General features: G+C 43.1%; 1 protein-coding gene across 19 annotated transcripts in view; it reads right to left on the bottom strand.

The window, feature by feature from the left end:
• Erc2 (ELKS/RAB6-interacting/CAST family member 2) overlaps window positions 1-13,054 on the bottom strand; it is an 865,869-nt gene that overhangs the window by 146,579 nt on the left and 706,236 nt on the right. For 8 of the 19 annotated variants that reach the window (XR_004116280.1, XR_004116282.1, XR_004116281.1 and 5 more), the window contains one exon: window positions 12,488-12,553. The exons of 10 other annotated variants lie outside the window; for them this stretch is intronic. Coding sequence is in view for 4 of the 9 variants with exons in the window: in XM_031362073.1 (XP_031217933.1) it covers window positions 12,527-12,553 (27 nt within the window). In the remaining 5 variants the exon portion in view is untranslated. Of the gene's footprint in view, window positions 1-12,039; window positions 12,059-12,487; window positions 12,554-13,054 lie in introns of those variants that run through there. One more of the 19 variants, XM_031362075.1, reaches the window with a different exon arrangement.

The raw sequence follows: 13,054 nt of genomic DNA, 5'->3' as shown, positions 1-13,054 counted from the left end.
AGAATTTTTTTTTTTTTTTTGTAATCTTTCTGGGTTTATGGTATGTGTTAGAATCTCTCCTAACTTTAAAACATGGTGATCTTTTTCGAATACTTGGAAGGTCTAAGCCTCTGCCTCTTCACTAAGCTAATTATAACAGGCCACTGATGGTGCTAGTTTATTGTGAATGCCCAAGCATAGGGTCTGGAACCCATGAGGATATAATTTTAATTACCTAGACTGCTTCCTCACCCCTGTGAGAATTAGATATGATGCCCATTCTTAGCATGAAGATCTATAGGAAGATGGGCATTTTGTCCCTTCGGCAAGATGTGTCACTGTGGAGCAGGGACAACAGGTTGATAAGCACTCAGTCTCAACACAGCATAGGGGATAAGCAGTAAGATCCTCGGAGCCTTCTACTACCCAGTATCGCTTAACTGGTGCTTCCAGACATCCTGACACTACCCTGCTATGCAATGGAGTGTCAGAGGAGGGGATGTTTGAAGCTAAAGACAACTCACAGCTATTTCATTAGAGCCTCATAAGGACTTCAGGTGGGAGGAGGGCAAAGGCCAGTTCCTCATTTCCAGATCAAAATACTGAGATTCAAGGTATTAAATAATGCGCCATGAAGGGCAAGCTCCAGGATACACAGATCCCCCATTTTCAATCCCACAAAACTTCTACAGGCTGAATGACTGTTCTACTCATGGAGAAGGATGAACACAAAGAGGCCAAGGTGTTGGGAGAATTGGGAAATGAAGTGGTTACTGGAAAAGCATCTGGTGGTGAAGAGGAAGGAGATAGGAACCTTGGTTTTTACTTCATGGTCTCAGCATAAGAGTTGCCCATGGGAAAGGGGGGTGGGTGGGAAGCCTAAAGCAGAGGTCTGGAAAGGTCATGTGAGAAATACAACTCAAACCAGCGCAGCAAGTAAGATGCCCACTGAGCAGCTTTGGAGATAGGTATGCCTGGTTGCATCCCCGGTCCTCATATTCTGATTCATGTGCTGAGCAAAGGGCTTCCCCTCTCTGTTCCCATGTGGTAGCTGCCAGGTGAGGAGGCAAAAGACCTCAGAATGGTTACAGATAGCAGCACGCTGGCTTAAAGCCAATTACACTTGGCAAACGATCAGGGGTGGAGCCTTTTAAACAATGGGGGAGGAAAATCAAAATAACATTTTGTGACTCATGAAATTTGTATGAAGTTCTCATGTCACTGTCTACCAAGTCACTTTACATTAGGATTTTACCATCTTTTTTTCCTACCCATCTGGCTGCTGGCTGCTGGCTACTTAGGTACTGCAATGATAGAATGAACTAAGTAGTAGCATCTGAGACCTCAACCCATCTTGTCATGCTTTGCTCCTTTTCCCAACCCCACTGTAAAGGCAGCAAGACTGCCTTGATAATCTTTTAAGGGAAGCATATGTCACCTATAGATAAAACACCACTTTCCCACACATTCTATGCCTTCGAACTCAATACAAGCTCTAGGAAGACAAGATCAGTTGTGCTATAAGCAATGTCCTTCCTGTCTTTCAGAGTTCTGCTTTGAGGGCACTGGCCATCCAACCTGCCCCCCCATCACTCCCTCCGCACCTTCCCTCAACCCCCCCAACTCCCCTTGTCAAGACTGCATTGAATGTAGAAATCTATGGAGTTGTGTTTAGTTTCATTTTGTTTTAGCTCATTTGGACTGAGTGGACATTTACTATTATTTTAAGAAATAGCAACTTTTCTTATCCAATCAGAGTATCCTTAGCTAATGACAAGCCAAGTAGAAGGAGCAATTGGCCAAGGGTCTCATGTTTAAGGTTTAAACCTGAACCTTAGACTTCTGTAGATATGGAAACCAGTCTCGTAAGCCCTAGACAAACCTCAAGGGTCTCAATATTATCCCTTTATTTGCCCATGAATTAAGTACGGTGTGTGTATCTTTCTTGCCTGTCTCATAGAGTGGCTCAGAACATGGGACATCCTCTCCACAAGAGACTGGACCTTATGACTTTCTCAAAAGATGAGGATCTCCATGGAGAACTTTAGGGACTGGCTTGCCCTCCTGTTCTAAGGAGATAGCAGTGACCTACACTCATCCCTCCCAGAGCCTGACCCCCGCACTCATGTAGGACAATCACCATGGGACACCAAACATGTGTGACCCTGCAGGCTTCTGGTGCATGACCAGAGCCAGTCCCAAGCACATAACCCCCCCCCCCCCAAACAAACAAACAAACAAACATGAAGCTGGCTTAACAGCCTGGCCACCATTAACATGTGAATGCATTTGTAATTTTTAAGAATAAGAACACAAAAAAGTTATCTGGGGCATCTCACACTGCCAACTGCTTACCTGGCTTATAAAATCTCCTGAGCCCTAAGATTTGCATTAGCTGGGGCAAATGCTGCTCCTGGACTCGGGTGTTTCCTCCTTTGCCCTTTTTTTAATCTCCATTCCAAGGAGAGAAAGATAATTTTCTACTGTGCTGGTTGTACTGAGGCCCGGGAACATGAAGAGCATTGGAGATTGGCAATGGAAATGCTACAGCCACACCCTTCCCTTCTCAGAAGAAGGCAGGCTGCTCTCTAGTTTCCCAGCACGTTGCCCATCCTCAGACATACAAGACTGAGAAGGATTTCTTATGACATGTTTTCATCATGTTCCCAAGCTTGGGCCTGGTGCCAAGGAACGAGAACACAGAGAATAAATAAAACCATAAAACCAACCAAAATCAACAGCCGCCAGAGCTGGGACTAGAAGAATCAGTTTACAGACCAGTTCTATGAGGCAAAGGAGACCTGCTTTAAAATGGCAGCTGTCAGAAATCAGAGTGTAGACAAGGGAGGAGCTAGGCGATCATCTGGTCTATTAATTATACTACAAGCCGATTCAAGGCCGCCATAGCCTGTCTCACACTCAGCCGGGAAAAGGACCCTTCAGAGCATTGCCAGGAATAGATCAGCTGAGCAGTAGTAGTCCTCTCTGCTCCTTATATGCCTAGAAGGACCCAGAGTGGTAACCTCAGCCTGCCTACCTGAGTGGACCTTGGTTCCCTAGTTGGTCTGATAGCTAAACAGTTGTCAATGTTTAAAGAGATGCCAGTTCGTCCACATGGAAAGAGAGGCAAGCGATAGATTTCTACGACAACCATCCCAGGAGCTGGTATTATTGCCTTCAAAGGCCTAAGAGTAGAAACACTACTTGAACTAAGCTTGTGCTGCACCAAAGCCTGTGTTTCTTAGATATGCTGCTCCTGGGACCACAGAGAGCTGGCCTCCTGGCCCCACCATGGTATGTTACAAGGCCTTAGCCCTACTTCAAAATTATAAGGTTAGAATTTGGACTTTCTCTATATGACAATTTTAAAATTTGTTTCTGATTCCTTATTGAACTTTCTGATTTTTCTCCTAGATACAAAAAAAAAAAAAAAAAAAAAAAAAAAAAAAAAAAAAAAAAAAAAAAAAAAAAAAAAGGCAACGAACAACAAACACAACGGGTGGCTTGAGAGAGCACAAGCTGTTCAGTGCAGGTGACAACTACAACTGTTACTCTGTCCTGGGGTGTCCTCTCATCAAAATTCATAGAGATCTCTTTAGTCACAAATGACATTTCCTTTTTATTCTGGGTTAAATGGCTTTACCAGACTTATTGAGAGACATGCCCTTCTCTTTCAAAAAGTATAACAATTTTTCTTCTAGATGTTTCTAAGAGAGCAGTCCCTGCCACTCTGACAGAGGTCCTAAGATTCTTCTTGGGGACAGGCAGAATCTGAAGTTGCCTATACCCTGTGACCACCAATCGACATAGTCACAGGGAGGACCTGACTTATGAGCACGCTCAGTGTGCGTCAATCAAGCCAGGGCAGCCCTAGGCATGCAGGAACCTTCATGAAAGGTTGAAAGGATTGAAAGGATGCCTCCTTCAGACTCTTTTCAGTGATTTTCTTTTTAAAACTTGTAATGGCTTTGAGACCAGCAGTAAAGCAAATGTGTCCCAGTGGTCACTGAACAGGATCTGCCTAGAGGTGGGGTCCTGAAAGCGAGACCTCCTATCCCATAAGGATGAACCACTTGGCTTAAGGACTGGCTCAATAGAAGCCTTCCGCTGCTGCATACTATTGTTCTTCCTATTAACACTATTTTCTGGAAAACAAAGCCAAAGGAATACATATTCCTCTTGCAGTGTCTTGCCAGGGCAGAATGAAGTCACAGGAAAGGGGAGGAGAGTGCCTCATGTGGGAACTACTGGTAAGGGAAGCAGGGAGCAGAAGAAAAAATAACCCCTCTGGTTGGTGAAGCCAGTGAAGCATGGAGCCATTCATTCTTACCGTGGGTGTTGTCTGGCTTCCTCATTTGCTGGAGAGCTTGTGGAGATGTTTGAAAAGAGTTGAGGCTGAACGTAAAAGAAAACTATGCTCCTGCCTGTGACAGTGCCCATCAGTCAGATGGCTGCTAGGTGACCTCTGGGAATATCTAGCAGCAATGAGTAGGGCAAGGGACAAGAGCTGCCACCTTCCTAAGTTGGCAAGCCTCCCAGGAGAAATCCTGCATACTAGCACTGAAAATGCCACACTGGCCTCACAATCTATTGCTGATGCAGCGAGGAACTCAGATCGACATAGGGGGCATAATGAAGCCCTGCCCCTTCTAGGGCCTCTGTTCCGTAAATTCCTCATCTCTGGGAACTGGGGATCCTCTGCGAAACAATACATACAATGTATGAGGTCCTAATTACAGGGCAAAAGTAATGAGGCAGGATTGTTCAAACCTATTGTTCTGGTATCGATCAATACAATAGGGACCCATTGACCCTGACATCTCTCAGTGGGGACTCTGGGACCTCCTCTTGCTCTAACCTATGGCACACTTACAGGCTGGACTTTCCAATGTGTGGAATTTCCTTCTTCCCCTCTTTTTGGAATTCAGGATTTCATATTCCACCTACTCATCTCGGCTTAATTTTACCAGATGTGAGCATATGGATTCCTCCAAGATTTGCGGCCACTTCTCTGCATTCTTGTCCTTCTTTGGGCCATTTGTATGATTTTTCTAACCTCACTCCAACACCTCCCAAATTAGTGTCATCTGTGGCTTCCCTCACTTGTTCTTTACACCCTTTTACAGATCATTAATAAAGAGGTTAAGTAAGACCAGACCGCCACAAAATGAAGCAGATGAAAAGGGGGGTGGGGTGGGCAGATGACAAGGGGGGGTAGGGTGGGAAGATGACAAGGAGGATGGGGTGGGCAGATGACAAGGGAGGAGTGGGCAGATGACAAGGGGAGTGGGGTGGGCAGAGAGCTCCTATGTGCCATCTCTGGCAGAGGAAAGATATGCACAGTGTCACAATACTCTGCTAGCTGCTTCCCAAGTCTAGCCCATGGTCACTTATCACTACTATTTGTTTATGAGTTCTTAGCCAGGTTCCAGGTTCTAAGAGTGTGATCACATCTAAGCCAATATGCATAACCATGCCAGGTACCAGATAATACTGATGAGTTCCAGAAAATCCACAGCATGACTGTCCTGTATTCTCTCTTCTGCTGGAGGTTTTCTTCCTCATCTCTAAGCCCAGCACACTGGACCACAGGGACAGTTAGCCTGAGACATCATGGCCCTTTGCTCCCTTCCCACTCACTGAGTTACAACTGCTCATTAAATATTCACTGGCTTTTCATGTTACTCATTAGATTTCCCTCTTACTTGAAAGAAACCCCTGGTTAAAAAAAAAAAAAAAAACCAAAAAAAAAAAAAAACCATGGACAACCCATAAAGTCTGCAAAATTCAAGTATCAATGATAGAACAAAATAAGAAAAGCAAAAGGTAATTGAAACCGGTTTGTTTTGTGGGGTAAACATACCTGCTAGGAAACATAGATGTAACTCAGGCTTATCTGGGTTCATAAGAATTGGTTTGCAGTGTTTTTTTTCTTTTTCCTCCTTTTTGGTTTTTTAAGACAGGGTTTCTCTGTATAGCCCTGGCTGTCCTGGAACTCATTCTGTAGACAAGGCTGGCCTTGAACTCAGAAATCCACCTGTCTCTGCCTCATAAGTGCTGGGATTAAAGGCATGTGCCACCACTGCCCAGCTGGTTTTCAGTTTGATTCTCCTTTCTTCAGCCTTTTGTCTCACCTCCCCAAGTCACTAGTCCCAAGGTGTCAATCACTCTCCTTAGCTGGCAGATAGAGTTACACTTACCTGTGCCAGGAACAAAAAGTACAGTTATAGTCTACATAAGACTAAGCCCCAGGCACAGTGAGACACCTCACCTAGCTCAGCTTATCTGGTCTCTAGCATATCCCTTTGAGCTGTGTACAACATCCACCAAAAGAGGAAACAGAGCCAGACCATTAAGGCACCAGCTCCGGTAACCCAACCAAGCTCAGCAGTGCTGGGTCAAAGCCCTGGCCTGCCTACATTCAGAAATCACAATGGTACCCAGAGGTGAGTGGTTCTTCCTTAGGTCTCTGAATGTCTACAGAGGATCACAGATGTTCTTTAGAAGGAGTGTGCCCACATTCACGTGGATTTCTCTGTTAATCACAGCAGCAGGTCTGTAGACTCTGCAGGGTTTGTGACACAAATAATGGTTGTGAAGAATCCTAAATCCTTCCAGGACAACAACTGCAGTTTTTTTTCTCTACCTGTCTCCGTTACCAAAATGAAGACAAGTTTCCCTGAAAGGAAACATGGAATTCAAAGACTGGGAAGAGGATATTCAAGTTTTACCTCTGAATAGTAGCTTTACTAACTACTCATATAGATCACACACACACACACACACACACACACACACACACACACACACACACACACGGCTTCCAGAGAAATAATTTAAAAAGAGATAGTAGCAACAGGGAGAGAAATGAAGCTTAATATTTCTCTGTTCAGAAATTAATTTTGCAACTGGAAGTAGAGACATCCTCATGATTATTCTTTAACATCTCAAAATTGCTTCTGGGTACTTGCCATTCTGGGTCTTGCAAAGAGAGTTGAAATCTTCTTCTACAGGACAATATTGATAACTCTGAAGTTATCATACCCACATGGGAAGCCAAGCACCAGAGACAGTCCCCATGAATCCCCATGAGTCATGTTGGAGGACAGACAGCTGGAAGCCTGGTGGCTTTGTTCTCTGCTCTGCAGGGACTTGCTGGCCTCCTATAACTTCTGGTGTTTCATTTTTTTTTCTGCAGAATACTCTCTCCAAACACATCTCCTCATCCCATTATTTATTATTATTACTACCATTAATGTTTTGTATGGTGGTGAAGAACATAGGCCTTGTGTATAGCAATATGTACATTATCACTGAGCTATAAGCCTAGTCCTTATTTAAATTTTTTATTTTGAATAGAGGTATCACTAAGTTGCCCAGAATGACTTTGAACTAGTGATCCTCCTGCCCCAGCATCCCAAGTAGCTGAGATTGCCAGCCTGTGCCACAAGGAGGCATCATTTCTTTGCAACCATTGGTAATCAAGTTCTTTCCTTTTCTTCAGAGTTGGAGAAGATAGTCTCAAAATTGGACTTTAGCCATGCTTTACACTCAGCTTGCATATCACTGCAACAAGAGGCCAAAGATTCCTATGCTGCTGCACAGGCAAATGGGAAAGAGCACAGGTCAGAAGCCTCCATGTGCCTTGGCTAGGGTGACTGGACATCTGGAGAAAAGAGAGCCCTGGATCCCAGTGCAGGCCTCCACCCTTCAAAGGCCTCTGGAGCTTTGACACCCACAGAGGCCTTCTCAGTTTCATCCTTTCTCTGACCTCCTCATCCAGTCCTCCTGGCTTCATTTCCTAGTCTTTTCTCCAACTTGTACACTTGTCTGCATCTGCACTGCTGCTGCCCGGGGTCAGCATCATTAATTCTCTCAGATGATGGAACGGCCTCTCCTTCTGCGTTCCTGCCGTGAAAATGTTGCCTTTATATAGCAGCCAAGGCTGTTCTCCATCTACAACTAACAATGAATAATGTCATGGCCCTGCTTAAGATCTTCCAGTGTCTATTCATTTTTCTTAGGCTAGAGTCTGAGCTTTTTCTTTGGCCTTAAAGGCCTTCTGTGGCCTCGCCCTTTCCCATCTCCCCACCCCTGTCTCTCTGTTTTGTCCTCTATTCAAGAGCTATGGTTTTCATAAAGGTTTTCCTGCTACCAGCTCTCTTAAACCTGTCTGTAACTACTTCCTAAGCACATACATACACATGGTATACCTTGATTCTCCCCTTTTCAAGACTTAGCTTAAAATCTGCTTTCTTATAGGAAATTCACAGAATATCCTTATCCAATGAATTCCTCCTGCAATCTGTTCCTCCTGTATTTTCCTGGTGTCTACCCAAGCAATGATGAAAATTCATATGACTACTATGTGTTTAATTATTTATGTTTTATTTCCCTTAATTACATGGTAATATTCACAGGGATCATCACATTTAACTTATTCATCATTATTATTCTTGCAGGTAACCAAGAACTTAACTATTTGATGAGTAAGTAAATGTGAACTTATGAATGAATGAATGAATGAATGAATGTCTTAATATCCAATAGTACAGGGTACAGCTATACCAGTCCAATATCCATAGGAGATCTAACCCAAACAGAAGCACTAGCATGTATTCCATAGAAGAGGCAGGAGAAAAAATACCCAGATGAAGAGGAGGGGCAAGATGCTGCTTGCAAGGCTTGTTTCCAGCCACTCCATTTTCCCAGCTCCATGTCTAGCACAGGTCTGCTGTACGCAAAGAGAAGCAAGGAATCTACAAACTCCACAACTCCAGTGGGACACCCCCTTCCGCTGTTTTTCTATCTTCCCTGGGGGTTGCTGTGCTGGGAGCTCCACCAACCCTTTCCACAACTGCTTCCGTGTGTAAAATCCTCTGCCTATGTTTGAATGTTTTAACAGTGGATCATGTCACACAGCTCCAATTCTTCTTTTGTGTCAAGATATATTTTGTAGCATCATGATCCCACACCAGAGCTTGCACCCACATTTGCATCAATAAGGTCATAAATTTACATATGCTTTCAACCATGAAAGGTATTCCTTTCTAATGATTTGAGAAATAAGAATGATGTTCAATGCCTGCTCAATTATAAGATAGCAAGAGCTCAAACAACTCAAGACAAATGTGACACTTGGTCTCAGGGAACCTTAACTTGGTTTCTTACTATCCCATCTCAGTGTTCACAGACAGAGTACTATGTAAGACCCTAAAAAAAGCACCCCTATCAATGAAGATGAAGAGTTATTTATTGGTCACTAAGACCAACACACCAGGGGTTTTTCCCTAAGAAAAGCAATGTAGAATGGAACAGCTGCCTTTTCTGGCTTTGTGAAATAGGGAGATGATAGAGTTCAGGCTTCTTGAGCACATTTGCACACTTAAAAGTACATGTGTGGAGGGGGATGGTCCAAGGACAATTATTGTAAACACAAACCACAGGAATGCCCATGAGGACAACTTGCTGGAAAGGCATCCTGAGGTAGATCCTAGGCATAAAGAGACAGGGATGTTCTACCAACTGGTGTGAGGTGAGGAGAGCAAGGGGGCACAGAGAGCAAGGGGGCACCAGTCAGAGGATGCAGAAATACATGCTGAGTACAAGCCGCCCTGACTATGGAGTTTGTGGGACTCACTGCAAAATGAAAATGTAGAATCCCCACATTGGGAAATCTTAGGCATTTCACAGTGCTGACATCAGATCTTTAAACTGAGAGTGGATCCAGTCCTGCAACGTACAAGGCCACAGTCTGATAAAACCAAGCCTGACCATGAGGATTAAAGGTGGAGCAAGGTTAATTCTAGGGACCATTGAAACTCCTTAGAAAAGCAAACTTCCCCAGTACACTTTGCTCTCATAAAATACCACTCTCGGATGATCATGGGAACACAAATAAATCAGGCCTGGGCCTCCCATTCAGAAGTGGCGATAGAGGGAGGAGCTGGTGAGTTGTTATGCTAATTCCAATTTGTTATAAATTTTACAACAATTTGGCCTAAATTATGATTCATTTCAGCACCAGGACTCCAGTTTCAAGCAAAGCCCTCCAATGCTGTTATAAGCATATAACTGATGCCTACACAGAGAGCGTGATGTAATGTTTCTTTTATAAGGGTTATAAATCAATACATTCAGAACAGTTAGTTTTTAAATGCACCATTATTATTCATCTTTAGTTATAAATTTAATGTCTCTTTAGACCTGAGAGATGGCAATACAACTAGAAACATGTGATGGTTGTTCAAAAATGGTAGATTCCCCCAGCATCTCATTATTTCAACTCTTAAAGACACAACTTTAAAAGCCTGGGGATATCTGAGCACGCTTGTTTAAAGGAGTCTTAAAGAAAGAGAACAGTTTTCTCCAGAAGTCTATAAAATGTATTATAACATATTGAAGTAAAATAATATAACTGCTAATTTTCTAAAGACAGTTGTTTTCTGGGATGCACAGTGTTTGGGGAACTTAAAAGAGCAATAAGGGACAATACTATTCTCTATACTTGCTTTGAGCGAAACAATATGTTCTATGGATCTTATTTTATGGACAAGATGTTCTATGGATCTGGTTTTATTCTGAGAGAGACACTGGAAACAGCAGGACAAATGTCCTGAATCCTGTGTGTAGACCAGTCATCATTTCAGAAGAAATACAAGTATAGTCCAGCACCCTAACATTTCCTTTTTGCAAAAAGAGCACTTCACAGAAGAGCCCCAAGCACCAGGCCCCTCAAGTGATCCCCCAATCTGTGGAGCCGTTCTTTGCCTACACATCCTTGGCATGTGTGATGGTTAATGTCTCATGTTTGCTTTTCAATGTTAGAAACAAGTTTCATTTAATATTGTCCTAGGGAAGTACACCTGTTATTGGCTTTCCTATGTCATACCTTTCCAATGCTATGTCTCTTTTCATGTCTCCCCTGGACAGGATTTTAAGGTTTCGACTCTTGCTGTTGGTGACATCTTTGTGTCACCACCTCCTCATACTGACAAGCTTTCCTTTTGATCCCCTCAGTATCTAGCGTGTTCATGCCAGTACTGCCTTCCCATTCACTCAGGAAGAAGAGACAAGAGCTCTGATCTACAGGTATGGCGTGGCTCTATGGGTGACATCTTTACTATGCCTACAGATGTCCTACCCCCAAACTAATTCTGGTGATTTTCTGCCACCAGAACCACCAAAGCCAAGTGGCACATCCATGAGACTTACAGCAGTTTAGACAGAGAGGTGAAACATGGTGGTGAAACTGGCACCCAAGGGCAAACCATGCCAGTTCAGGGTTAAATTTTCACAAACTACACTGCCTTGCTATAGGAAGGCAGGCTTTGAGAAAAGACACACATCTCGTTTTTCAGAGTTGTCTCAGTGTTGATTCCCTGACACTGTGATATCTCATGTTTATCCCACAACAAAGACCTGCATTTGAAATATTTTCTGACCAAAAAAAAAATTACCCTAGCACAAAGTCTACCACATTCCTTCTTCTGAACAAAATGACATATGCGGTGTCATCAAGTTCAATGGCATACCCATGTCACCAACTCCAGGGAGTTCTGCCTTGGAGGTAAACATTCACAGTGTGTTAGAGAACAATTCCCAGCAGCCGGCGTTCAGTGTTCCATTTCTAACTGTGTGGTATTTATATACACACCTGACTCAATTACAGGACAGAAAACAAAGCAAAGTAAAATAAAAGGAATCTTCTTCGCTGCTAAGATCGGCTTTTGGAAAAAGCAAAAGCCCCTATAAAATGTGATGCACATCATTAATAATGCAAATCTTCTTAGAAGCACAAGTTTAATAAAAGCCACAAATTCAATACCACTAAGACTCCAACAGTGACACATCCATTCTAACTCCCTAGAAGAGTTACAGTTACCCATTCACCATGATTACGCCTTGATCCTCATGTCTTCTTCAGAACTGCCACAGAAGGGACAATACAATCCATTCAACAGGCTTCTTAGTGATGACAATTTCAGCTCCGTGAAGATAGATACTTTTATTGTCCTTATTCCTTGCCAAACATTTGACACGACTGGAAGGACCCGAGAGTCACACCATACTGGTATATCTGGTAAAACAAGCGGTAGGCTGCAAACCGTGACTGGAGAACTGTGTCAACTTTTTGATTCTCCAATTCATGCCTTAGAAAAGAGTGTATACAAATCCTAATGGCACAGTTTACATTTGGAATGATAGAGAAACATTTGGATCGTGCTAAACCCAGCCCCAACAAGGCAGAGCAACAATGTGGTGGGATGGAGGAATGGGGAGGCAAGGTGGGATGGACTGGGTTCTTGGGAATGGTCAGAGCACGCGGCCATTCTGCGCTCATGGAACACAGTAGCAAGCACAGGACACAATCACAAACATCAGCAAGCACAGTTGAGCACGCACACAATACAACACTAGAATGCAATCTTTTTTTGTTCTTGTTTTTGTTTTTTGTTTTTTGTTTTTTTTTTTTTTAAGAGAAATGATAGAAAAGATGGTTTCTCACCCCTCAAAACAAAACTGGAACTTTGGTTTACAGGCCCGGCTATGCCCATATGCCCTCCTCGTCATCCTGCGGCCGGCCCGAGGTGGGGAGGAGCACAGAGAGGAGGAGCGCCAGAATGAAAGAAGAGAAGGTTAGTCACACCGACATGCACTGAAAAGCACATGAATCTGCACTTTCTGTTTCATCTTAAAGAACAAGAAAAAAAAATGTAGTAACGTAAGTTCCACATCACTGGCTTGTCAAATGCATAACCAAGTTTGTATCTATGGCAACCTCACACAAAACATTGCACCCTCTCAAGCTGCGGCTCTGTCAAGATTGGATTAGGAGATTACAATTAGTCTACATTCGCAGATGATTATTTTTCAGAAAGCATGCAATCTGAATTGCATATGCCTAAGGAGTGGATTAAGCCTTTAAAGTAAGCAGAGAAGTAATTATAGTAATCAAATACCCTTAATTTCTCTTAAGCTTAAAGTATCAATAAAAGTTGAGGGAGAATTTAAAAAAAAACTATTTGTTTAGGTGGAATACACTCTTTAGCACACATTGGTTATTTTACCTTGT

This window comes from Mastomys coucha, unplaced genomic scaffold (genome assembly GCF_008632895.1).
Source record: "Mastomys coucha isolate ucsf_1 unplaced genomic scaffold, UCSF_Mcou_1 pScaffold9, whole genome shotgun sequence".
Classification (NCBI taxonomy): Eukaryota; Metazoa; Chordata; class Mammalia; order Rodentia; family Muridae; genus Mastomys; species Mastomys coucha.
This window is presented reverse-complemented; position numbering and strand designations above follow the sequence as displayed.